The 26,703-nt window shown below is 57.3% G+C and overlaps 1 protein-coding gene across 11 annotated transcripts in view; it reads left to right on the top strand.

Moving 5' to 3' along the window:
• Positions 1 to 26,703, top strand: part of Atp11a (ATPase, class VI, type 11A) — an 85,744-nt gene that overhangs the window by 36,579 nt on the left and 22,462 nt on the right. For all 11 annotated transcript variants that reach the window (XR_001234555.1, XR_001234554.1, XM_013515667.1 and 8 more), the window contains exons 3-18: positions 6,345 to 6,434; positions 7,053 to 7,133; positions 8,582 to 8,689; positions 10,784 to 10,912; positions 12,883 to 12,986; positions 13,361 to 13,411; positions 15,208 to 15,272; positions 15,878 to 15,959; positions 16,298 to 16,448; positions 16,988 to 17,185; positions 18,946 to 19,119; positions 20,088 to 20,251; positions 20,764 to 20,835; positions 22,110 to 22,183; positions 24,873 to 24,976; positions 26,222 to 26,403. Coding sequence is in view for 9 of the 11 variants with exons in the window: in XM_013515667.1 (XP_013371121.1) it covers positions 6,345 to 6,434; positions 7,053 to 7,133; positions 8,582 to 8,689; positions 10,784 to 10,912; positions 12,883 to 12,986; positions 13,361 to 13,411; positions 15,208 to 15,272; positions 15,878 to 15,959; positions 16,298 to 16,448; positions 16,988 to 17,185; positions 18,946 to 19,119; positions 20,088 to 20,251; positions 20,764 to 20,835; positions 22,110 to 22,183; positions 24,873 to 24,976; positions 26,222 to 26,403 (1,829 nt within the window). In the remaining 2 variants the exon portion in view is untranslated. The remainder of the gene's footprint in view (positions 1 to 6,344; positions 6,435 to 7,052; positions 7,134 to 8,581; positions 8,690 to 10,783; positions 10,913 to 12,882; positions 12,987 to 13,360; positions 13,412 to 15,207; positions 15,273 to 15,877; positions 15,960 to 16,297; positions 16,449 to 16,987; positions 17,186 to 18,945; positions 19,120 to 20,087; positions 20,252 to 20,763; positions 20,836 to 22,109; positions 22,184 to 24,872; positions 24,977 to 26,221; positions 26,404 to 26,703) is intronic.

The following is a 26,703-nucleotide window of genomic DNA, read 5'->3' as shown; positions in this document are numbered from 1 at the left end:
AGTCCTTTTCGAACGTCACTGAGGCCCATGTGTGTCCACGTTTGACAGCAGAGAAGTCTAGCCTTGCAAAGCCTTTGTTAAAGGGTTGTTTGTAACATCGATTTTTTTTTTAAAACTCTGACTTTAATAACTAGAAACAGCGTGGGTAAGTAAATGCTCAGGATCAAAAATCCCAGCTGAATAAGCGTCAGCACGCTCAATAAACGAAGAGGAGCCCGCCCCAGAGGGGTCTGCAGAGTGCGGTGCACGCAGCCAGCTCACCACGGCCCTTGGGGATTTCTGTGTGCCGTGAACCCCAGTCCCAATGGCCGAGAAGTGGAGACTGGCTTGGTCCCATTCTTTTTTTTTCTTTTTGGTACTGGGACTTGAACTCAGGGCCTTGTGCCTGCTAGGCAGGCGCTGTACCGCTGAGTTACAACCCCGGCCCTAAGTCCTGTTCTTAGAAACCCGCATTGTGTAACAGGACGGTGGGCCAGGGGCTCCGCCTGGGTTGCATGTGTCAGGCAGTATGGTTAGTTGGTCAGTCAGTCAGTCCGTCAGTCAGTCAGTCCGTCAGTCAGTTGGTGCAGGAGCCTGAAACGGTGGCAGCTATCTGCAAGGGTGCCATGTCCAGCCTGCAGGAATGTGTGGCAGAAGCCTGTTCACCCCGTACTCACCCAGGCCCCGGCTTCTCCCCCAGGCAGAGCTGGGCCTTGGCTGCCCCAGCCTCCGGCTCTTCTGGTCAGCCCAGAAGTCCCCGAGAGCGCTCCAGGCCACAGGCAGCAGCCACAGGAGGCCCCTGACTGGGGTGCTGAAGCCTTGGCTGTGGTTTGGGGAGAAACCTGGATAGGGTGATTCTGCTTCTTTGCTTCTGTTTTCAAATTCTCCTGCTGCCCATCACCCTCCTGCCTAGGAGAGCCCTGACCAGCCCCTTTCCAAACCTTCGGGGCAGGAGCCCCAGGGTGCAGAGAAGGGAAACCCAGGCAAGGCCACATGGGAGCTGCAGGTCCCGGAGTGAGTCACAAACCACTTCTCCCCGGGGCCCCTTCAGACCAGGAAGCGCTGGAGCAGGATCCAGTGGAATTAGGTCATCACTCCGCGAGAGAGGTCGGGGGTCGGGTGACCACTGGAGGGTGGGTGTGGGGCGAGGTAGCCCTTGGCACTGGCCAATTCTGCCTGGACACCACGCTGTGTGCCTCCAGACCTTGGTTCCTGGTGGGGGCAGGTCGGCCTTGATTTGGCAGCCGCCCCGAGAGAGGTGCCGTTTCAGAGGAAGGGCACTGGATCCCATCCAGGAAAGACAGGCCCTCCCTGGACAGAGAGGCCTGGGAGCCAGCAGGGGCGGCTGGCAGTGGCTTTGACTTAGAGGCTGGTCAAGCTCTGTGGAATTCCCAAGCATGCAGTGGAAGGCCTGTGGCCGTTTTCTTGATAAAACAGAATTTTACAACAGAGTCTGGAGAATGTCAGTAGAATTGCATCCATATTTTCTTGGGTGAGAATTTTGGTTTCTTCTTACAAAGTTAAAGGACCATTCATGAGCTGCAGGGCCCACCTCCAGCAGCTTGCCTCCTCCTCCTCAGCATGTGAAGCTCCTGTCCACAACGGAGGCCCCTCCTGCGGTGGAGTGCCTGTCTGGCAGTTCCTCTGCAGCCTCCGTGGCTTGACCTCAGGAGGCCAGTTCCTGGGGTGGGGACAGCACCTGGTGGGAGGAGAAGCAGGGAGCGGTTCCCCCAGGCACTATGGCAGGCACAGCCATCCCGCACAGAGCTGCACTTAGGACTCTTAAGTGCAATCTATGCAGAGCCTGCATTCCCCTTGGGCACGACAGACCTAAGGGCAGTTTTCATCTACGGCACCACTCCACGCCTCCAAGACAGCAGAATTCCTCTGATTATGGGGAGCGGGGAATCAGGGGTCCTGCCTGGTGGGTGTGGACCGTGTGTCTATGACTGGCTTGTATCCAAGCCCCTGTTGGGCACCATCCCCAAGTATGTGTGAGGAAACGGGAACAGAACATGCCCAGGGCCCCAGCAGGGATGCTCCGTGCCTCAGCCACGCTGTTCCTGAGCTTGCACCCTGGGCGATGCCCTCCCTCTCCTCACACAGCGTCCGGCGGGTCCTGACCTGCCGCCCTTCTCATGCCTGCTCTGGTCACAGGAAAGATGGGCCTCAGCACTGTGTGGATAGATGGCCCAGCATCTGGTCCCTGGTGTTTTGTTAGGGCAATCACATGTTCACCTGGGGCTGGATCTGTTTCAGGGAAACAGTAGCCCAGGAGCCAGGGCACAGACTCAGGCGGGGCGGGCATGAGGTGCACTCCAGCAGAGCCTGGCTCACAGGAGGAGAAGCGGCCACTCGGGCATCAGGTTCCCCGCTGAGGGTAGAACAGCCATAGACGAGGCTCAGGTGTGGAGTACAGGAAGGCATGGCCTTGCTGATGGACCCCGAGATTGGTTCCACCTGCCTCAGATCACCTGTGTACAATGAGGGGTTGGCTCGAGTTCCAGCTTCCTTCAGAGGACCAGGCACTGGGTCCCATGCCGGGGCTTGGATGCCCACATTCCCAGAGTCACCCCTGGAGAGTCCCTGAGATCAGGGGTCCTTTGTATCCAGAATCCTGGGTTCTCCCCTCAGGCAGGTGAGGTGCTGTGGCAGGTGAGGTGCTGCGGCAGGTGTCCTGTCCTATGGAAAAGCAGCTCTGCCATATGTAAATGAAGGATCAGGAAGAGTGTCTTTGGGTTGGCCATGCCCATATGCAAATGAAGGGTTGAAAAGAGCATCTCTTGATTGGGCCTGCAAACAGCACTGGATTCAAATAAAGAATTGAAAGCAGCACTTTTCTGATTGGTTGTCTATAGCAACAGTGGCCTCACCTTCACTGTGTGGGGAGTGTCCCTCTCCTGAGAGCACTCTCAGGTCCCTCAGCCAGTTGCCCTCTTACCAGGATTAGCTGCTTCCACGGATGGTGTTAGCTGAAGTTGAAGTCTACCAGGCACTCTGGGGTCACGCTTGTCACCCAGCAGCCACTGTGGGGCACAGGGGCTGTGGGAGTGGAAGGGATGCCTGGAGTGTCCCCAGCAGCTGGACCTGTCTTTACAACTGTTTATAACTCGCACACAATAGAGGGACATGCCACCCGGACCTTCATGGCACTGCCAGCCTGCCGCAGCTCATCTGCCCTGGATTTCTTTCCCTACAAGGCCGTCATTCCTCGGCTCCCGTGTGCCAGGGACCTCTTGCCTGTGCATGTGTGTCCCTGGCTACAGGCCCGGTCTTGTGCCCAGGTAGATGTCCTGGGTTGAAGGTTTGCCTCTGTGTTACTGTCTGACTTTGACAGTTGAATAAAACTTTATCTGCATACTTGGAAGGACTGTAGAAGACAATGTTTCATTTCATATGTATCATCAAAACTTCTTAATGTGGAAACTTAAAGCTATACAATAAGTACCCAACTTACAAAGAAGTTCCATTCCAGGGGGCCATTCATAAGCTGGATTTGTTCATAAGTCCAACAAAGTGAGTCTCACACACCTTTGACACAAATATACAGTGTGTGTTGCTTTGCGCATGCTGGCGTCCTTTCCACACCAGCACTGCTCTTCCTCTTGCTTCCGGACCACCTGGGCTCTGACTGATGGCTGTGCAGTAAGCACACAGCAGCACAGCTGCGGCAATATCAGGTGGACATGCAAGCCACTTCTGCGATTTGTTTGCATCTACAGATGTTCGTAATCTGGTCTCCATTCATGTCTGTGACAGTTTGCAACTGGAATGTTCAAAAGCCAGGGACTTCCCGTATGGAAATAAAGCGTAGGATCCTGAATCTCTGCCTCCCGTCCCTGTCTACGAGGTCTCCAGGGCTCTGTAGCTCCTTCTGTGATTTCTGTCCCCAGATCACTGCAAAGGAAATTTTAGACCTAGACAGTTTTCATCTGTAAATATTTCAGTAGGTGAAAGGTGGAATTTTAAGTGGGAACCTTTCCTGTTCATGTGACTTTGTTACCAAGTAACGTATTTTAGAAATTTGGGGAAATGGTTTAATTAATTCATGGGTGATGAATTGTCGCCTGGGTGCAGGGAAATAAGGCTGATTTCAGAGAGTGAGACCTTAAAATCATTCCACTTTGGGGTTATCTCTTAAAAAGCAAAAGTGCGTGAGATATAAATGCTGGGAATAGAATATCCCAAAATCTCCTTTTAAAAATTAATGGAAAGTAATTGATTTTTTTTGTTATGGTCTTCTTAAGAGAAAATATATATTTCTTTAAAATATGAAAGGTTGATTATATGTGCAGATTTCGGGGTCTGTAGTTTTTGAGGACCTGCCGTGGCCGGGCAGTGAGCCTAGCTGCTGTCCTCAGAGCCGTTTGTCACCCGCACCTGTAGCTGGGACATGGTCACTGCAGGAGGAAGAGGCTGCAAAACCCAACAAAAGGACCTGGAGTAGATGAGTGAGGGAGAGATGGCCCTGTCCATGGGGAGAGCAACTGGGCACCAAGCTGACCGGGGCATCCCTTCAGTTCCCGTCAAGGGCCCAACACATTACTTTGTGGATCTCAGCCGCAAGCTCGGAATTTGTATGAAAAGGCACAGGACCCATTGTGGAAGAGGGGGAGGGTTGACACCATCAACACGGCTTCCCAGGAGCCCACAGTCAGGGGGTGTGGGGTCACTGAAAGAGTGAGGAGCAGATCAGGGAGCCCAAGCCCACCAGCCATGGACAGAGGACTGGGGAGGAAATAATGGTGCTGGAATAGTGGACATGCAGGGGAAAGCGTCAAGACACTGATCTTACATCCGTCACAAAGATAAACCCAGTGGGCCAGAGACCAAAATGGACAGCATACGAAGAGCAAAGGTGCTGAACAACAGTGTAGGACAGCGCCTGGTCTTGTAGGGGTTTGGATTCCTACCAAAAGCAGTGTGCGTGAGAGGAAAGTTGGTGAGTTGGACTCCATTAAAATTTTAAACTCCTACTCTGCAGAGGATCCTGGTAAGAGAAGTAAAAGACTGAAAGCAGGGGAAGGGAGGGAATATTGGCAGGCACTTGTATGATACAGGGCTGGAGGCAAACAAGCGTGGACAATATGGGAGTCGGGAGGGCAGCTGACTCTTTCTGCAGCTGGAGCCTCCTGGGGCACCCAGCCCACGCGTGGGTGCTTGAGCAGGGGACAGGAAGTAGAGAGAGTGTTGTGGGATGGGGTAGAGCTGGGCTGTATCTGGGGCCACCTTTATGCAGGTGCTGCTGCCTTGTCTGTGTGGATGAGAGCAGAAGACAGATTCCCATGCACTCCATTGCAGTTAGAAGCTTAAGACAAAGATGCTACAAAAACAAACAGACGGATTCCTGTGAAGTCTGTGTTAAAACCACACTCAGCTTGTTCTGGGTGGGTAGAGCCATGCGGGGTGAGAGGTTCTTTGTTGGGAACTCAGGTTTTTGATCTTGGAGTTTGAGGCCAATATAAATAGAGGGCCGCATGCTCCACCTGGGAGCAAAGACCGCATGCTGTTAGACACAAAGGACAGGGCCAGGATACATGGTACTCATGCACAGAGAGAAATCAAGGGAAAGGTGTGACAGTGTACAGACTTGGGTTGACTGGGCCAGTGGCATCGGGCACTCGTTCTGGACACAGAGGTTGAGTGAAAAGTCGGGGCACACAGCAGCCAGAACCTCCTCTCTCCTCTCTTCCCTGCACTCTCCAACAATGGGCCGGGCCCTGCTGCCACTGGAGACACTGCACCCTGCAGTGTGGACAGCATGCCCTGCAGTGTGGATATGAACCCTGCCTGGCGCTAACCTTGATCCCACTGTGGGGACACTCCATCCCGCCGTGTAGACACTGCACCTGGCCAAGTGGGTCCTGCACCCTCCCAGGCAGACACTGAGCCACCTAACTCTAGCCTTGCGGTGTAGACATGACATCCCCAGGTGTGGACGCCTCTTCCCACTGGCTGGGAGGTCCTCTCAGCTTGCCATGACACCTGGCCACCCTGTGGCACAAGGGTAGCTGGGAGGTGAATGACGAGGCAGTGCTGCCTGGTGTCTGGGTGCAGGGTAACCATGATAGGCTTGGGTTTGATGGAAGATGTCTCTACAGTACAGCTGTCATCGAGTGACTTTACATTTTGTCTTGAATTCTCTGGAATTAGAGAACTCATACATGCTGGCTTTGGAGTGTACCTTCTATTTCAGGAGTTTATCTTTTGGGTGAACAAATGGAAAGACTGCAACAAACACTAAATTTTGAATTACAAATTTTGTATCTAAAACTAAACATTTTGTGTTTTGAAGTCTAGTGCTGCTTATTATGTTAAAAAGTAGAATCTGATCAAAGCGACTTCCTTGGTTTTCTTTTGTGCAGTACACATTTTGGAACTTCATCCCTAAGAACTTATTTGAACAGTTCAGGAGAATCGCCAACTTCTACTTTCTCATCATATTTCTGGTACAGGTGAGTGCTCCTGGTTTCCTGTCTATGTAGCTGATGCTTGGTGCCCACCTGCAGCCTGGGGAGCCACGGGGCCTCAGCTGGGCCCCTGGGGTTGCTGTGTGCACCCTGACCCTCCAGCCACATCCCTCCTGGACTAAGGGACTGGTGCACCCCCGCTTTCAGAGGCTGATCCTAAGTGTACTGCTGTTACTGAGACAAGTCAGAGAACTTGCACTTTAAAGGTGAGAGGACAGAAAACACCATTGAGGGTGTGTTCTCTACCTGTGTTTGGAGAACACAGTGCCATGTTTTAAGTCATAAAAATATGAATGAGTGATTTTTAAGTTTCCCCAGCAATGAAATATCCATCTGGTGTCCTTAAAGTGCAACAGCAGCAGCGGCGTAGTCACTGAAAGGCATTTGCGCACCGACTCTGTCTCTGCGCTTCCTAGATGGGCCTACTTTGAGGGTGTCCATTCACCAGGTGGCACTCGGGTCACAGTCCAGAGAGTGTGAGGGGGTGAACCTCCCACCTGCTTGCCTGCTGGCAGGGCACCTGTCCCAGCACAGGGCCCTAGACACCTGGTGGTGTGGGGCGCAGCTGCCTCCTGCTAATGGTGCTTCTGCAAATCCCTGCAGCTGATCATCGACACGCCCACAAGCCCGGTGACCAGCGGACTCCCACTGTTCTTTGTCATCACCGTCACGGCCATCAAGCAGGTGCGAGACCATGAGCCAGGAGGCAGCAGCTCGCCCGCCCAGCCACCTCTGCCGGCCAGGGCCATCGAGTGTGATGGCTGCTGCACAGAGGCGTGGACAAGGCTGGTCTTTGCGTCCGAGAGTGCTGCAGTCTGACGCCTGAGTTTGTCAGAGAGGGGGCTGCTCGTCTGGTGCCTTTGAGTCTGGATCTGTACCTCCCCAGGCAGCCAGGGAGACACGCTGTGTAGACTTCCTGGGCCTGGCCCCTTGGTCAAGGCAGCATACCCCTGCAGAAGTCCAAGGCGTGAGTCATGATTCGACAGTGACCCCTGGGTGGAAAAATATATTTTATTTGTACATTTATTTTAACTGACGGCTGGGTGGGCACAGTACTTGCAGGGGGGCAGAGCGGCCTAGAGTCTTGGGGTCTGTGCCCGGGAGCAGGCTTCTCCGGGGCCTGAGCAGCGGCGTCCAGAGGGACTGCCCTGGACTTGCTCCTCACGCAGCCCGTGAGGGCTCCCGTGCCTCGGTGGCCTCCTCAGGCTCGGCATCGGCGGCCTCTTCACTGTCACCGCCCAGGGTGGCCAGGCACAGCAAGGTGCTGCCTCCTGTCACATGCTAACTGTTCACCTCTGTGTCTTTGTACAGAGATGTCTTCGGATCCTTCACCTGTGTCCATGGGGATATGTGTCTTTTTAGGGAGCGTTGTAAGGGTTCTCTCTGTGCTGTAGAGCGGAGTCCATTCTCTGCCAGCAGTGTCGAACCTGTCGGTTTTCGTGTTTAGAAGTCAGCGCCTCCTTTCAGATGTCTGGACGGTTGTCAGAGCAGCGGCTTCTAGCGCACTTCCCGATGCTCACCTTCTTGCCAGCAAAGCTATGCTTTTCTAGTGTTAGTCTTTTTTTAAAAGACCTGGAACACTGTGAGGCCTGGGGTGGGTGCAGCCCTTCACGACGGACGTGCTAATACAGGGCCCGTGTTAGCTGGCACGTGTGTGTCCTCAGAGTCCCTGAGTCCCCCCGGGAGTCCAGTCCTCCACGGGAAACATGTGGGCTCCTTAAATATAAAACTGTGCGGGGCAGCCTGGAAATGCAGACTCCAGAGCTGGCACCTCTGTCAGACATGCTAGGCTGGTGCCTCTCTTGGACCCGCTAGGCTGGCCTGGCTCTTGCTGTCCATAGGGTAAGTGGGTGATACCTTGGTGGCTGGATGTGTCGCGGCAGAAGCCTCCGACGCTTGCTGAAGGTTGGCTCAGACATTTCCTTTTCAGGGCTTATCCTGAGGGTATAGGAAAGGCACAGCAGTGCAGTGACAGAGAGGCACCTGCAGGAGCTTCCAGCAGCCCACACTGCTGGGGAAATGTCTAACCAAGCTGTGAAGGCCCAGGAGAGCATGTGTCATGCGGGCCGACCACTGGCAGAACGTGCTGCCTGCTGCACTGTTAACCTGCCCTCTCCCTCCCTCCCGCCCAGGGGTATGAAGACTGGCTCCGCCACAAAGCCGACAACGCCATGAACCAGTGCCCCGTGCACTTCATCCAGCACGGCAAGCTGGTGCGCAAGCAGAGCCGCAAGCTGAGGGTGAGTGGGTGCCACCGGTGTGCATTCCCGTGCCGCAGGTTTAGCTGGTGTAAGAGGTTCTCATGCAGCCTCGCTGCACCAGTGTGTGCGCAGTGGCTCTGCACCCCATGTGCTGTGGCAGCCACCCTGGTGTGTGGACAGCCAGCGCAGTGCTGAGACGGGCCCAGTTACCTCCCGTCGCATGCCTGCCCCCCCCTCTGCTGGCGGCAGCGCCAGCCGGGCTACCACCCTGGCAGGACACCCGGGTTCTGGGTGGGGAGCGTGGACAGCGCCGGTGCAGACAGCGCCTCTGCAGCCCCACCCCGCTCCACAGCCCAGGCTGGTCCTCAGGGCCTCTGCCAGCCGCTGCCCTGTACATGCCAGCTCCTTCCAGCTCTCCCGTGTGTGGTCACCCAGCACAGCCCTGTGCTTGCGTTCCTCATCCGCTTGGGGCCGCATCCCAGCGTGGGGGGGTCCCAGCACTGGGTGCAGACAGGCCACGGACACCACCTGCCTGTGGACAGACCGCTGAACGCGGGCCGCCTTGTGGCCGTCCTGTTCCCTTCACAGCACCTCCTGCACTTTGAGGCCAGCACCGATCCTAAGATCGGTCTGGACAGCGTCTCCGTGGGCACCTGAGTTTCAGTGCCTTGGCCTGCAACAGCGGGTGCCACCCGGTACCTGGAGTCTGGCCAGAGGGTTGACCCACTGTGCCCGGCCAGTGGGCAGAAGGCTGTCGCAGCCAGGCCTGGCCTCAACGGGGCAGGATGATGTGGCTTCTGAGGGCTGCGCGAATGAAAGCACCCCCCCATTTGTTTTCCCTCTGTAATCTTTATTTTGGATAATCACAGAGTCGCTCGGTCGTGAGAAATAATAGAGGCCTTGTGTTCCTCTCCCCACCCCGACCATCCGAGGATTAGCTCATCTCCAGAGGGTCACACAGTCAGATGGCCTGTCCCATGCCGCTGTGGGTGTCACCGCACGCACACGCGCACACACACCGAGTCTAGCCAGTCACAGGTGAAGGACAGTGAGGTGTTTTCCCTCGGGCTACTGCGTGCATCTGTGTACAGGCTGTTCTGTGGCAATAGATTTCCTTGCCTTGGCATAAAAGCCCCCGAGGTGACCTGCTGGCTGTGTTACAGTCACTTTAGATTCAGGAGCAGCCCCACCAACACCTCCAGAGCGGCCCTGTGAACAAGGCTCCCGGCAGCCTTGCTGGCACTGGACAGCTCCTCTGTTTCCTGTGTGAGGGGTTGTGGTTTGCATTCGCTCTCCCCGGGGCTGGCCAGGTGCGCCTGGAGCCCTCTCCACAAATCCTCTTCCTGTCTGTTCCCATTCCCCACTTGCTTAGGCTGAGATTGTTTTTATGTTGAGATTGTTTTTATGTTCCGTTTATGTTTTGTTTGCTTCTAAATATTCCCCATGTTTGTTTACTGATTGTTTCCTAACTTGTGCATTTGCTTGTTGGGCCTTTGCTTTTGTACTTACCGTGACTGTGTGACCCTGTCTCCCTGAATTTCACTCCTGTCGGCCCGTGCTTTCAGTGTTTCCTCCTCTGTCCTCAATTTTATTTTTACTTTTGTGAGTCCACACTGAGCACTTCGATGGCGGGGAGTTGGTGCTACACACGACACCGTTCTTTTCACGGTTGAGTTGCGGGAGTTCCTGTACTTTGCCTGACGTGTGGGCTCTTCAGGCTGCAGTTTTCAGCTCTGATCGTGTGGATTTGGTGCCTTTTCCTTAGGGATCCTGCTTCGGCAGTGTGACCAGGCCTCTGTCCAGGCCTGGCCCCTGGCTCAGTGTTTGGTGGTTCCATGTCTCGCGCTGACATTCGGGTCCCTTTGAGTTCTTTATTTGTGAGGAATGAGGTTCTGGTAGCTGCAAGTTCTGGCCCGGCAGGCCCGTTGCTCCCTGTCATTAATGGGAAGCTCCTCCTCCCCGTGTCAGTCCTGAGGGAATCAGATCGCTGCGCCACGCTGTAATAACTCATGCTGGTGTCTGAGTGAGACCGTACCTGCCGGAGGGAGCCCCACCCAGTGGCGCCCTCCCCCCAGCGGCACCCTCCCCCCAGAGGTGGAGCTCGGCTCACCGCCCATTCTGTTTTGTGTGCAGGTCGGGGACATCGTCATGGTCAAGGAGGACGAGACCTTTCCCTGTGACTTAATCTTCCTGTCCAGCAACCGGGGTGATGGGACCTGCCACGTGACCACCGCCAGCTTGGACGGAGAGTCAAGCCATAAAGTAATGTGCCGCGCCTGAGACATAGTCAGGGGCCAAGGGCCAGGCTGGGCTGGGGACATTGAAGTCCAGGCCTCAAGGAACACCAGAGCTCGCACGGCCAGTCCCCGTTACTCTGGCTTTTGTGTCCTCTACTTCTTGCTTTCCGCCTGAAATGTCCGAGGCGAGCAGCTAGCGCGGGTAGACAGAGTAACTTCCGCATGAGCCAGGTGGCCCCACTGGAGCGAGGTCACAGACTCAGTGAACACTGTCCTGCCGATTCAGGGTCTTCACTTGGTCGTTCAGAATTAGCATCTTTCCTGTTCTGACTTACATGAGAAGCCACACAGTCTAGCTCCTGCCTGGTTATTGCTTTCAGTTCTTTATCAACAATATTAAAGGGGTTTTCTGGAGCTATAGTTACACTCAGCGTGGAATTCCACACGGACAGTTGCTCCTACGAAAATTGTAATAATCACAAGAGGAAAACCAGAGCACTATTAATTATAAGGTTTGTCTTACTTAAAAGGATCTGGAAGTTTCCAAGGAGGTCACAAGAGGGACAGTAGGAGGGTAGAGTCAGCTGTTGCCGAGACCTCAGATTGAATGTTCAGGTGATGCCTGTGGGCGTAGATGGCTTCTAATGTGGAGTGGAGAAATTCTCTCACAAATCACCAAAGTTCCGTGGGCTTGTGGACTTGTGCAGCGTGTGTTTTACACTTCCTGTGGTGCCTTCCCTGGAGAATCAGTGCTCTGCTGTGAGCAGTTGTGACAAGGCAGCTGGGACGGCAGGTCCTGCCTGATTCGAGGGCTTACTGTGTGCTTGGGAAGAGGTCAAGGTCCCATCACCCTGAGACCTCCTAGCCCTCGCCCTCCAATGGCCGAGTGTGCTGTCCACTCTGCCCCGACCATGTGGTGGTTGTCTCAGGCACCCAGGGCCTCGCCGTCCAAAATGAAAGCTTGCGGCATTCACTCTAGTCCAAAGCTGGAAAGCAGTGGGCTCACCACTCCACACCCACCTTGGTGTCCGAGCTTTGCACTTTCCTGTGTTCTCTGGAGTTGCTTCCAGCATTTTGCTGAGGATGGAGTTTCGAGAACCCTTTCCTTGGGGCTTTCGGGGCATGGGAAGGGCCTGGCAACCCGGGGTTCCCACACTGCTCTTATGACCCGGACGGTCTTTCTGCCCTCTCTGAACTGTTCACATCTGCAAATCAGGGACAGACCTTCCTGCGGGGACTCTTGGGAGAAGATAATGGGAAATTCCCCGAAGTGGTGGGTGTGCACTGAACGCCCAGTGTGACGTCACAGCCCTCTGAGGTCATGCACTACAAACTGTGTCTTCCCACACTTGATTGCTGGGGACATGGGAGGGGGCGTGAGAGAGGACACGGAGGTGCCGAGCCTCCTAACAGCCCCACACGTGCTCCCCTAGCAGAGTGGGCACAGCCCCCACGCCCAGTGTCCCGGCACACAGGCTGTGCGTGGCCGGCACTGTCACTGAGGACCTAGACTGAGCATCGGTGTGGGCACCAGCCTGCTGCCCATGTCAGGAGCACGAAGCCTGCACCGTGGGGCACAGTCAGGCTTCGAGGCTGTCTGGTCCCAGCACCAGACAGTTCTGCAGGAGCCACACTGGGCCCACTTGTCCAGGACATCTGGGGCAGAGCTGGGAGAGCAGAATGACGAGCCGTCTCAGCAGCATGGGGCGTGTGAGCCAGGGAGCCGTTCGGTCCAGAATCTGCACCCTGGTGTGGCTGCAGTAGGACAGATAGACCTAGGTGCCCGTGTGAAGGAGCCCGGCCTTGTGCTCTCCTGCGGTGCTGAGGAAAGGACATGTCCTGTCTCTTGACTTCAGCAAGCAGAGTGGGTCGGGCATCTTCCCGTGCTGTAGAACAGGCCCATGGATCAGGCTCCTGCGTGTAGCAGGGCCACACCCGTATGGACACCACAGCCCAGTGGAGCCCAGGGCGAGTCCCGTCTCCTGTCCCCTGCAGACTCACTACGCCGTCCAGGACACCAAGGGCTTCCACACCGAGGAGGACATCGACGCCCTGCACGCCACCATCGAGTGTGAGCAGCCGCAGCCTGACCTCTACAAGTAAGCGGGGTGCGTGAGGCCAGGTGTGAGCACTGCCTGTGAGTAGGCGGGCCACGTGTGGACGGGCGTGGCCACTGCTGAGTTCAACCCAGTCAGACATGATGACGTCAGGCATGTTCCTAGACTGTCCCTGTTTGGATCCATAGCTTTTGATATGTACTAAAGAGGCTCAATGGGATTAAATTTACTGCATAAAAGAGGCTGCTTTGTTGTGGGGAAGCCAGTTGTAAACCAGTGTGAGTCAGTTGTGCTGTGGGCTGGGAGAACTGAAGGTAAAGGGCGGGACACAGATGTGGAGTCGGCACCTCCGCCTTGCGCATGCCCCCAGGGAGGCCACGGAGCTCACGCAGCCCTGACTCGCTCTCCTCCTGCAGGTTTGTTGGGCGTATCAATGTTTACAACGACCTCAGTGACCCCGTGGTGAGGTGAGTCTTCTGGGCTCAGGCTGCTGGTTAGAAGTTGGGGCCTTTATGATAACTTTTCCCTCATCACTGGGTCTTGAAAGCCAGGCTGCACCCCAGGGAAGCACGGGGCTCCCATCACCACTGGTTCCCTAGGTGCGGAGGGCCCGTGTGCGGGTTGAGTCTGACCAGTGCTTCTGCCTTCGGGTGCCCTGGGAGCTGCCTGCCCCACCAGGGCTCCTGGCACCTGACATCTCAGAAATGAGCGGTTGTCCGCCAGGGAGGTATGCATATTTTCCAGTCTGGGAATTGGCTTTGTGTAGGTTTTGAAGCTGTTCCTTTTCCATAAACTCCACTTGTTGGAGAAATTATTTTTCTTCCACTCTAAGGACTGTCCGAGTTCTGCCTGGTATTGTGTTAATGGCGGCATCGGCCAGGCTGGGGACAAACGTGGAGGGAAACCACCGCACGGTAAACGGCTGCCTGAGTGCCGGTGCCTGGCGCGTCTCCTCGAGAGGCTGGAGACACTGCCGGGAGCCCTCTGCGCACTTACGTGCTCGACCCCATCGCCACCCGCCGGGCCGCTCAGGGGTGTTTCTTCCTCCTGTCCAGACTAGCACAGCACTCTCTCAAGTGAATTATTTTTAGACTTCCCAGAGACCCACTTTAAACAGGCTGTTTGCTTCCATAAATGCTCGTGCCTGGAGTTACGGTTAGCGAGCTGCGTACTGACAGAGCCTGACAGCCCTGCTCAGCCCAGGAGGCGCCCCAAGTGGTTGTCAGACCCTGGCCGCGGCTGAGGCGCCCAATGGCGGCGAGTACCTTGGCCTCCACACCTTCTGTCCATGCCTCCAGGGGGCGCAGTCTGCACCGTGTCTGCCGCACTTGCTGAATGCACATTAGGAGCCTGATACTCAGTAGGTTCCCACTGTCCTCAGGAAGAGGAAACTAATACACAAGTGGAAGCAGGCCTCAGCAGACCCTTCTGCCCCTTCCCACTATCCTCCAGGAGGGTTTCTCGGATGTCACCAGCAGCAAAGTCTGGAATTCTGTCTCATTTTTCCTCCAGTGCTTAGGATGCAGGAGGTCGTGCTGCTTCGTCACCCAAGAGCTGCTACGACGGGGCCCAACAGCCAAGCCCTCGACCACTCGCCATGGCCACTGCCTAGAGCAGTGCTGCTTCTCAGGTCGAGATTTAGGTCCCCAGAGCAGCCTGTCAGTCACCTGCTGTCGGACTGGCTGACCTCCCGATTACAAAGGCCGCGTGCCCCTTCCTTCATCCTTAGAAACCTGTTGCACAAAGTGGGACTCCCTGCCCCTAGGAGGTGTGATGGAGACAGCCAAGTGCAGGATGAGACTCAGGCCTTGGAGCTGGGACTGTGGGTATCACACACTCTAGGAGGCTGAGGCAGGAGGTTCACAAGTTGAAGCCAGCCTGGGCAACCCAGTGACTTAGTAAAATTATAAAAATTAAAAAGGGCCGGGGCTGTAGCTGAATGCCAGGCCTTGGTTCGATGCCCAGTGAGAGACTCGCACCTTCTGCCTTTCCAGAATGTTCTGGGACGCGGTACAGCTGTCCTCAAGCTGAGACTTGAAGGGGAGTTGCAGGACCCTGCCCCAGGGTCTCTGATGCCAGGGATTGGGGGTGACAGTTCTGACAGCTCCCCAGATGGCGGCACTGGGGGATCGTGGCTCGTGGGCTTCGATGGAAATGCCCTTGGAACACTTGTCTCACGGTCTCTGGGTCACGGCCAGGTTGCACCTCCTCCGAGGCCCCTGGCACGTGACACACAGCTGCTCTGGTCGCCCTGTCTCCACAGGCCGCTGGGCTCGGAGAACCTGCTGCTGCGAGGAGCCACCCTCAAGAACACCGAGAGGATCTTCGGTGAGTGAGTCCTCCGGGAGTGAGCGCTCTGAAGCCCAGGGCTCAGCAGGGCCGACTCCGCCTGGCCAAGGGCCGGGACGGGGCCTGAGGCCTGCAGATTTTCCCTGATAACCTGGGTGCTGGGGGGATTGAGGTCGTGGAGGGAGGGCCCCAGGAAGCAGGGCTGCATGGCAAAGGGGCAGAAAATGGAAATTACAATGTGAGAGATTGGCACAGCGCTGTTCAGGAGGACGTTCGGTCTGCGTGCCTGCATGCGTGCATATGTGCGCCGGTGTGCGGGCTGTTTGCCGTGCTTTAAAAGGTGACACAACACAGAGGTAGGCGCACGTAGCTGCCGTGCGAAAGCCCAGGACAGGGCCTTTCGGGCCTAGAGGAGGCCGCACTGCAGGCAGGAGGAAGCCCTCGCGAGGGACTGCGCGTGCCTGTGGCGGTGTGCCCCGGGTGAAGCCAGAAGTGGCCTGTGTTCTCTGGGATCCACTTCCTGCTACTGCGTGCTGCTCACACGTGGGTGCCGGGTGTACCTGTGTGCGGGTCACGCATGGGGCTCACATAGGCCCTGGGCACCTCTGGGTGCCGCCGTCATCAGGTGTCCTTTCTGCTTTCAGGGGTAGCCATCTATACGGGAATGGAGACCAAGATGGCCTTGAACTACCAGTCCAAGTCTCAGAAACGATCTGCTGTGGAGAAGTAAGGCTCCCTGCCCCAGTGAGGCGACAGCCACAGCGTGAGGCCGGCCGGCATTGCCGGGCCTTGCTGCTCAAGGCATGCATGCAGTCGCACAGCCGAGGGCTGTGGTGGCTTCTCTGGTTGGGGTGGGGTGACAGGGACACCTCCTACTGTGGTTTCCCTGCCAGTGCGAGTCCTCAGTGGCCGTGGAGCTGGCTCTCACGCCCAGGGTGCCAGGTGGGCGCTCCCTTGACCCAGCACTGTGCCAGGCCCATTTCCTCCACCGTCCGGGACCCACGAGGACAGGCTGGCACAGTGTGCCCTGGCCACCACTGAGCAGGCCCCATGCTCCGTTCCAGGTCCATGAACGTGTTCCTCATCGTGTACCTCTGCATCCTCATCAGCAAGGCCCTGGTCAACACCATCCTCAAGTACGTGTGGCAGAGCGAACCCTTCCGCGATGAGCCGTGGTACAACCAGAAAACCGAGGCGGAGAGGCAGAGGAACCTGGTACTGACAGCAGCCGCCTTTGCGCCGTCGGGGTGGCTGCTGGGCAGGGGTGGGAGGGAAGGGTGCCACATGGACACAGGAGGCCCTGCCAGGTGGGTGCTCAGGCCCAGGGTTAGAGCCGCAGCTGCGCCTGCTGCCTGGTGTGAGTATGCAGAGGGGAGGTGTCAGTCTTGGGGAGAGGCCTGGGGCTGTGTGCTGCAGAGCCTGTGTTCACAGGGAGCCCGGAGCCCACGAGCTTGCCCACGGCCTTAAGGTAAATGCTGCACAGTGTTAAGAACACAGAGAAAGGGGTTGCTCTGCCAGCGGAACACCCAGGCTGGCTGTGTGCACACCCAGGCCATGTCTCCAGGCTTCGCTCACCAGCCCGTCTCACAGCCCACAGCTGCAGAGAGAGGAATTAATCTGTTCAGAAAACCGTTTTTACCAGACTTTGTTCCTCAAGGTTAGGGTTGGGGCAGGACAAGAGTGGGACTTTCCCTGGTCACACAGGGCACTCGGCGTCCCTGTGGCCTCGCCCTCTGACGTGCCTGCACTCTCAGTTTCTCAGAGCCTTCACCGACTTCCTGGCCTTCATGGTCCTCTTCAACTATATCATCCCCGTGTCCATGTACGTCACGGTGGAGATGCAGAAATTCCTGGGCTCCTACTTCATCACCTGGGACGAGGACATGTTCGATGAGGACACCGGCGAGGGGCCGCTCGTCAACACATCCGACCTGAACGAGGAGCTGGGTCAGGTCAGTACCGCGGCGTTGCTATGGCCCCACTGTGTCCAGGTGTGATAGCCCACAGCCAGCACCAACTCACAGCAGAGAAGCTGAAGGTCAGGGTCGGGGTGAGCGTGCTGCTCTCTCAAAGCAGTCGGGCAAGAGAAGGAAGAAAGGAGGGAGGAAGGGAGGGAGGAAGGAAGGAAGCAGGAAAGGAAGGAGGGAGGGAGGAAGGAAGGAGAAGGAAGGAAAGAAAGAGGAAGGAAGGGAGAGAGAGAGGAAGGGAGGAAGGGGATAAATCAAACTGTCCATTTCCAGGTAATGAGGTCTTATCCATAGAAAACACAAAAGACTCCACCAAAAACTGTTAAAACAGATTAATTCAAGAAAGTTGAAGGACAGAAAATCAACATGCTGCCAGGTGTGGTGGTGCATGTCTGTAATCCCAGTACTCATGGAGGCTGAGACAGGAGGATTGCTGTGAGTTCAAAGTCAGCCTGGGCTACAAAGTGAGTTCAAGGCCAGCCTGAACTGCATAGTGAAACCCTATCTCAAAAAGACAAAAAACAAAAATTAAATTTAAAAAAATCAATAAACATACAAGACCATGGCATTTCTAGACAACAAATTAAAAAGTAAATCACCAACAAACCTGTAGTAGCCACAAGACCACAGTCCCCTGGGGAACCAGGGGCTTTGTGTCCGGTTTCCAGCCCTGGTGTTTGTGAGGCTGGGGTGGTAACGTCACTGGCATAGAGTTTATGAGGTCGAGTGCGGTGCCAGCACCTGCTCTGCGCCTGAGAGACTTCTGTTAGGACCGGTTGTTACTACTGTTAGACACTGTGGTCAGAGTTCCTGGAAATACACCGCCCATTTGGCTGTAGCTGAGCAAACTGATAAATCGAACTTCTGAACACCGACTTTATCTTCCCTAGTTTACCTTTAAGCATGGCTTTAGGGTTTAGTGTATTTACTCTGATTGTATCTCAGCTTGTGTAAGAACACATATCAGTGATTCACCCCTTTATCTGACCTAGGTCAGTCGAGGAATTGCGGGTGCCCCACTAGCTGGGGAGGCTGAGTCGCACCAGCGCCAGTCCGTATCCTCCTTCCTGTGGCTGCAGTGGGCGGGGCCTCGTGGATGGCGTCCTCTGCCCTGGCTGCAGGACCTGGGAGGGTTCTTGGGCTGTGGGCTTCGTTCGCAGAGGAGCTGTCCTTCTGAGGGCTCACCAGGCAGCGCTGGTGTCCTGGTCAGTCATTAGAGCGGACACACACTAGGAAGGTGTTGTCGGCCGTGGGTCCAAGAGCACATTCCCGAGACCCGAGTGGGAGAGGCACCCAGAGTGTGAGCTGCGCCCCACTCCATTCCCACTTGAAACCGGCTGGCCCCGCGCTGCCCTGGGCCGTGGACCCTGGCTCCCCTCCCGCTGTGCCGTGGCCGTGTAACTCAGGCCGTCACCCAGGTTGAGGGTTTAGGCCTCTCTGTCCTCTCCACCCTCCACAACCACTTTGAGCGCTTGTCTGTTGGGTTCCGTCCTCTGCACCTTACGTGGCCTTGTGGGCCGTGGCCCCCAGGGTATCTACCCTCTTTCGTTGCTGTCAGAGGAGACTCCAGACCACCCCACCCCAGCCCCCTAATCCACGGGGCGCGGGCCACACCTGAGGTCACGTCACCAGCGTGCAGAGCAGGGCGTCCTGCCCCCATGTGACACTCCCCTGGTGGCCCAGGGGCATAGCTGGCCCAGGGTGAGGCCCCATGTCTGAGCGCGTGTGCCCATGTGTGCCCACAGGTGGAGTACATCTTCACTGACAAGACAGGCACCCTCACCGAGAACAACATGGCTTTCAAGGAGTGCTGTGTGGAGGGCCACGTCTACGTACCGCATGCCATCTGCAATGGGCAGGTGCTGCCCGACTCCACGGGCATTGACATGATCGACTCGTCCCCAGGCGTCAGTAGCAGGGTAGGCCGTGCTGCCCTCGAGGCAGGCGTGTGTGCATCTGTGTGACTCTCGGAGGGCATGTCCTTTCATTAGGGCGTCAGGGGAAGGCAGGAGCCCCGGTAGGACCTGGAGGGGCCTGGTCTGGTGCTGCGTGGGCACTGTGTCCCCTTCCGGTGGGTGACCAGGGAGTCCCAACCCGGACTCAGAGCCCTGGCGAGGCAGGCAGTGTACTGTGAGTGTGAACACCCATGTGTGCACACAGACACGCATGTAGCTTAGGCAGTCACACACATGTGCAGATAGATGTGCAGGCTCATAGCTGCACAGACACCCATCTCCGCCCTGTGGGCACAACTCGGTCCTGGGCTCTGGTTGGCCAGAGACTGCAGGCGTGCATGGTGCCTGTCCCATGGCCAGTGTACTGTGACCCTCTTGCCTGGGCGTCAGCTGACGTCCGCACACAGGGCAGGGGAGCGGGTGTCTGTGGCCCTCCGTCCCCCCGCTGTTCCACGCACACTGCACCTCAGGCCGCCTGTGTGGAGTGACCCAAGCCGGGGCAGCCGCAGGTCCCGTCAGCCGCCCCGACCGCGGGCGGGTCTATGTCTACGTCGCCCAGTTTCCTGAACATTGATTTCCGTGGCTACCAAGCATCAGGCTGCAAGCACAGGGCTCATGGGGGGCGAGGTGCCTTGAGGTTTGGTCACACAGTGCCCGGACAGCAGAACAGGTGTTGGGGAGCATGGAGGGGCCGGGGCCTCTCCCTCATGCCCCCGGAGCCCCTCAGTTCCTCGGGGCATCACCCTCGCCCTGGTCCCCGCCCCCCGCCATCTGCCTGAATGCTGAAGCAGTGCTTGAGGACATGGGCGCGATGCGGACTCCCCAGCCGCCAGGCAGAGCGGCGCTGGTCCCCAAGGCCCTGCCCGAGCCCGCGTGCCATCCCCGTCCCCCTTAGACGTGGACCTGCCATGGCTCTTTGTGCCACCCCGCAGGAGCGAGAGGAGCTGTTCTTCCGGGCTCTCTGCCTCTGCCACACTGTCCAGGTGAAGGACGAGGACCACGTGGACGGCCCCAGGAAGTCTCCAGACTCAGGCAAATCCTGCGTATACATCTCGTCCTCGCCCGATGAGGTGGCGCTGGTGGAGGGCGTGCAGAGGTGGGCCTGCCCCGACACGCCTTGGTTCTTGAGTGAAGCTCCTGCCCACCGCGTGCCCTGGGCCTGTTGGGAGGCTGTGGCAGTCGGGGCAGTGTGTGGGTCCCTCCTGCCACCTGCAGTCGTAGGACAGCACACCACATGTACCTACAAGGGGAAGCGGGTGTCACGTTCCCGCGCCTCACGTGTCGCCCTTGGCATGGCGAGGGCTGTTCACTGCCAGGAGGCCCTTCTTCAGCCACTGCCACGCTGGTGCCAGCGCTCACCCAGCACCTGCCCCTGTGTGATTGGGGCGCTCAGTTCCATCCGGGTCCCTCTGAGAGACGGGCCTCGCCTGCTGCACTCCTGGCAGACTCGGGACGGGTGTCTCTGTGGGCGAGTGTCCTGCATGCTGTGAGCCCCCGCCCAGCCTAGGGTCCTGGCAGGCGGAGAGGTTACTGAATATTTGTTCAGAAGACTGCGGGAGCCCATCGGGAGGAGGGCTCGGCCACGCTGACACAGTCCGCTCCTTGCAGGCTGGGATTCACCTACCTGCGGCTGAAGGACAGCTACATGGAGATCCTGAACAGGGATGGAGACATCGAGAGGTGAGGCCCTCAGCCCCGCTCTGCCCAGGGCCAGCCCTGAGGGCTTCGTGTCCTCTGGAGACCCTGGATGTGGGCAGGGAGTGGGTGGTGGTGTCGGGAGTTCTCCTTGTGATGTTCACGGATGGTGTGTTGGCAGCGCTGAAAAGCTCCATCGTCACGTGTTTCAGTTAGATGGGTTACTACAGGAGCTCTCCAGGCTCCTGGGATGTCCCACCCACTCCTGGCCTCTAGAACCTCTGCCTTCTCAAGGCTGCTAAAATGTCCCGCCCTCCCTTGGCCCTCTCACTCTGCAGAGGGAAGAAGTGACTGACTGTCCCCACATATGACTCCATGTTCAGGTCATGGAACACCATTTGCCCTGAAAAGCTTGTGAAATTACCTTTTTATTAAAACAGTATTGGGGCTGGAGCCCAGGGGTGCTTTGCCACTGAGCAACACTCCAGGTATTTTTGTTCTTAGACTGAGGGCAGGGGTCTCACCTAGTCGTTACATGGCTCAAGCTGGCCTTGAACTTGACATCATCGTGCCTCAGCCTTCTGGGTAGCTAGGAATCAGGCACGTACCACCATGTGGATGCATAGCTGTGCTTTTCAATTTCCATCTTCCATATGGGGGCATCTCAGTCCCAAGTGCCTGTCCCTAAGATGAGGGGGGACACATCTTATATCTAGAGTGTTGCCCGGGAGCTTGCATGATGAGTGGATAGGGAGTATAGTGACAGACACCAGGCGGTGAGGGACAGAAGACTGGGTGCTGACGGCCTCAAAACACTGGATTCTACAATGTCACTCTTACACAGTGAGCTCCTGAGTGAGTGGTAACTGGAGAGCGCTCTGCCTGGGGACAGCCCTGGCCTTAGACTGGTGACTCCTGCCGGTAGAGCCAGCTCCTACAAGCCATGACTCGCTGTGGCTGAGGCTCCAGCTTCCGCAGACAGGGGTGAGGCCGCTGCGGAGACCAGAACCCGCCACCCTCAGAGCCCGGGGAGCTGCAGGCTGACAGCTGCCAGGCTGCCATGCCCCAGCCACACCGGGCCCTGGGTCTTCAGGACAGGGCCTTCAGGCCACGGCTTGCAGAGCGACTCCACTGCACCAGGAGTCTCCCCAAGGCCAGTTTGGGGCCCATACTGGCCCCACTATGCATCCAAGGACTGGAGCCAGCACAGGGCCAGCCTGGGGGTGCCCACGTGTAGGACGGGCTGGGAGAGGACACCACCCGGCTCCGTGCCGGACACCCAGGCCCAGAGAGACTGCAGCTCTCCCTTCTCTTCCCAGGTTCGAGTTGCTGGAAGTTCTGAGTTTCGACTCTGTGAGGAGGAGGATGAGTGTCATTGTCAGATCCACCACAGGTAGAGTTTTCTCGGATCCGTGTTGTGTGCCCCAGGGGCTGCTGGCTAGGAGCTTGGAGGACTTGAGTCTGAGAAGCATTTCTTCTTATTTCCCTCAGTACAGATAGAGCTGTTGTTTTTTGAAAAGTAAAACATTTTAAACGTGAGGGTCTGAATTCAGGGCTGCACTCCCTCGGGCACGCTCCTTGGTGCTGAGTTGGGCTTGTTGCACTGCTGAAAAGTTCACATTGCACCTCATTTCTGTTGCGTGTCCTGCCTCTGAGCTGCACGTGTGCCCAAATAACCTTGTCTAGAGGGAAGGCAGGGTTGGCTGCAGACCCGATCCCAGAGAGCTCAGCACCACCAAGCCCCCGGTACTGCTGCTGAGCGAGGGTATGTGATGTGAAGGAAGCAGGGAACCTCCTGAGCAGAGCCGTTCTGCTGTTCGCATTGGGACCAGCCAGACCTTCCCCTCTCCCGTCTCCTGCGACACCACTGAAACACTTCCATATCCTGTGACCTGCCACCCAGGGACCGGAGCCTGTGTTGGGTCAGCAGCCTCAGAGGGCGCTGTGGCTGCTGGGGAACCTGCCCTCTATCTCAAACCCATTCCCACCGAGCCTACAGCATCACCTTAGAATGGATCACCAAGTGTGAGGAGCGAGCAGGATAGGCTGACTGGACGAGCACTGGAGGGTGTGGGGTGTGAGACCATAACAGCTTCTTCATGTTACTCGAAGAGAAAGGTTCTGGTGGCCTGGCCAGGACCAGCAAGGTGGTGTCTGAGAGCAGGCTCAGGTGCGGACAGCTCCGTCTGGGCAGGTGGCCACCCTGCCGATGGGGTGTGCACTGGCCTGCAGCCCTGCGCTGTCTGGCAGCATGGAGCAGAGCTTCGAGGGTGGGAGTACCCTCAGCCCCTCGGCCTGTGATGCCTGCTGAGCTGGGCTTGGCCCCGCTCCTGACCCTGGGGGTGAGGGCCGCTTCTCGCCAGCTGATGCTTCCATCCCGAGATCCAGGTCACACGGCCCCTCAGCAGCCTGGGGAGAATCAGGCGTGGGCCCCAAGGCCCAGGCGTCCTTGCCACCACAGCACCGCATGCCCCCCGCCAGGGCTGCTGAAGACCAGTGACCACAGCCTGGCCTGCTCCAAGCCACGTCCACACGCGGGACTGAGCTGGGCATCCCAAGGGCAGGGCAGCCTGGGGACACACGTGATGCTCGGCCCCATAGCCCTGTGAGAGGTGGAAGTGGGCAGCCGGCTGAGCTGGACCCCGCCCCGTCCATCACAGGGCAGCCCAGAGCCCAGAAAACCCCTTCTGGACGTCCAGGGTACGGGCCACAGGGTTGCCCACCTGGATCTGGGGACAGACATGGGGAGTCGATCACTCGGCTGCACTGGGGATTTCCGTTCGTGGAAGACATGAGCGCTGACGTCCAGGACCTCCTCTGCGATGGCCACGCTCCTCTGTGAGCTACAAGTCGTGTCCACCCTGAGCTCTGACCAGTCCTGCATCTGGGTCCTCTTGTCCTGAAGTCAGTGCCCCCGGGGCTGAGCCCTGGAAGGGACCACAGCCCGTGTGTTCCCTTGTGTCCCCCACACAACATTGTTGGGACCCTGCAGCTGCACACACAACTGGAAAGGCGGGTCTGAGCCGGACACCAGCGCCGCTGCCCCTGCCCCTCATCTGAAGGGGTCTAGGCTCACCTTCCCGTGCTTCGGTAGGTGACACTTCCTGTGTGCTCTGGACACGGGCAAGCTCTGTGTTCGGAAGCTGATGGTGTCATGTGTCTTACTGTGACTGCAGAGGGTTGGCAGAGGCGGTGGGGGCTTAAGTGACGCACACTGTAAAACAAGAACATGCCATCTGCTGATGACCCAGCACCAGCTGGGAGTGACCCGCAGTAATGGAGGACCTGAGCTCAGCCTGAGTGGCAAGTGACCATGGACCTAAGCCTGCGCTCCTGCGGGGTCTCCCGGACTCGGCACCCTCAGATTGCTGTTCTGAGTGCTGTCCTCTGCTCAGCCGCCTGTGGCCCAGGCTCATGCAGCGCCACGCCACTGACACTCCCTTGGGCTGTAGGTGACATCATGACAGCATGGCCTTCTACCAGTGATGTCATGGTCAACATCATCATGGCTGACGTTGGGGCCTCCTGTGTGAGGTCATCGTGTGACATCTAGAGCAAAGGTCCCGACCGTGTCTCAGGTTTTCCCCATTTGCACCTCTTGGAGATTGGGGCCTCCCAGGATTTGGGGACAGGCATGATGGATGCCTGGTGTACACTGAGCTTGAGCCTTGGTCTCAGACACTGCTCAGGGCCGTGCCCACCCCAGAGTCAGCTGGGCCAGGCACTGGCCTGCCACCCCTGGTGCCTCCCGCCGAGGACGGTCCTGTCACCACACACAGCACCGCCATCTCGTCTGAAGGGGTCTAGGCTCACCTTCCCGTGCTTCAGCAGAGTGCCACCCTCGGTCACCACACGCCCTGTGCCTTGTCTGTGCCCAGGAGCAGCCGCTGTCACTGGCTGCACCCCGCTCCTGCCTCTGGGTTGTAGGAATGAAACGGGGCTCCGGGCATCTGCAGGCCGGGTACCACCTGCTTATGTCTCCATGCTGCCCCCTGGTTTGTGCTTTTTCATAACAGCAAGACTTGAGGAGTGACTTGCTCTCCCCGGGTTGTGAGCAGGTGTCCTCTCATCTCGTTTGACAGGGGAAATCTACCTGTTCTGCAAAGGAGCAGATTCCTCCATCTTCCCCCGAGTGATTGAAGGCAAAGTGGACCAGATCCGGTCCCGCGTGGAGCGCAACGCTGTGGTGAGGAGCAGCTGCCGGGTCACACTCCTCCTCGTCCCACTGGGGCAGTTCAGCCTTCCCTCAGCTAACCTGCCTCCTCGTGCTGGAGGGCTCTGGGCTCACCATTCACCAGCATGTTGTACAGAAAACCTAGTTTCTGTCCATTGGTGCCCTGACCTTCCAGGTTCCTCGTGCCCCTGGTGACAAGGCGTGGGGGGACACGGATGCCCGGGGGATGGACAGCTTCCTGCTCTGGCTTCTAAAACCCTAAACACAAACATTCTCTCCATGCGGGACCACTGCAGTTCCCTGAGCAGCCTTCCACAGACATAGTGGGCATCCCCAAACCGGCTAGCGCCAAACTCCCATGGGCACCTGGAGAGGAGTAGACAGCACCTCTTGTCCTGTGGGCCCTCTGGAGGGGTGCCCTGCTCATCCAAGGGAGCATGTTTCCTGGAGCGTGGATGCACGCACCGTGTTAATTAAGATAATTTTAAGTACATCTGCTTTTTCAAAGAAAGAAACACTTTTGAGCTGTAACTGCCTGCGTGAACCTGTGCAGAGTGGGGCATTGAGGCCGGCGAGCCGAGACCTGTGTGTCCATGCAAGGAATCCTTGCCCTAAGCTGTCCCCTGCCCAGAGCAGACTCCTGCTTAGCCTGCTATTGTGGTAGACTGAGGCTCACTGTTGGCCTTCTGTATCTGAATCATAAAATAATATGTCAGTGTCTTTCTTCGCTGGACATGAGTAACTGTCTTGAGATTCACCCTGTGGGCGTGGGAGCCCAGGTTTGGTCCTTTTTCTCCCGGGTGGTAGTGACTCTTGTGGACGGACCACCGTGTCCGTTCTCATCCCTGAACGGGCACCGTGAGCTGTCGAAGGCGTCCGGTGGGGTGCATGGACCGAACAGCTGCCCGTCCCTTGTGAGAAACCTGTGCACCCAGTGATGTGATCAGTAACTCCCGGGTCCTGCAGTGAGTGCCGCCCCAGCGCCCCACACGGCACCGTGTGGGAACCGCTTGACAAAATGGGACGTGGTTGTCCTGCACGCGGGCTGAGTGAGCGTCACGTTTGTCAGAGCAGCGGAGCGAGTCTGTCTTCTGGGCAAGGGCCCGGACTGGTCGTAGTTGTTCCAGGTTTCTGTGATCTGTGTGGCTGTGGGCATAAGTGCGTCAGAGGTAACGAGGGTCAGGTGGTTACCATTCCGCTTAGGGGGACGCTGAGAGCAGTTCCGGCAGGGGACACGGAGTTGTCCTGTGTTGGCAGGAGGGGCTCCGCACTCTGTGTGTGGCTTACAAGAGGCTCGTCCCTGAGGAGTACGAGGGTGTCTGCGGGCTGCTGCAGGCTGCCAAGGTGGCCCTGCAGGACCGGGAGAAGAAGCTGGCCGAGGCCTACGAGCAGATCGAGAAGGACCTGATTCTGCTTGGTGCAACGGCCGTGGAGGACCGGTGAGGACCACCTGGCGTGGCGGGTGGGGCCGCAAGGGGGGGGACGGGAGGGAGAACATACCCAGAGCCCTCTTTTCCTCCTGCACACCGGAGGGACGGCCTGGAGCTCTTGGTGCCTAGAGTTTCTCCGGTCTTGGATAAAGTCATGAAGTAAATGCATGAAATCGCACTTTCCAGGAAGACAGTGGAAACTTTTCACGTCAAAGTGTTACGAGTAGTCAGGATGTACCATTCTCAGGATGGGGTCAGTAACTACTTCTGTTCCTGGGTTATTCGCTAGTTCTTTTGAATGCAGGAGTT

This window comes from Chinchilla lanigera, unplaced genomic scaffold (genome assembly GCF_000276665.1).
Source record: "Chinchilla lanigera isolate Chin_1 unplaced genomic scaffold, ChiLan1.0 scaffold00003, whole genome shotgun sequence".
NCBI lineage: Eukaryota > Metazoa > Chordata > Mammalia > Rodentia > Chinchillidae > Chinchilla > Chinchilla lanigera.
Note: the sequence above shows the minus strand (reverse complement) of the source record. Positions and strands in the feature narration are given on the sequence as shown.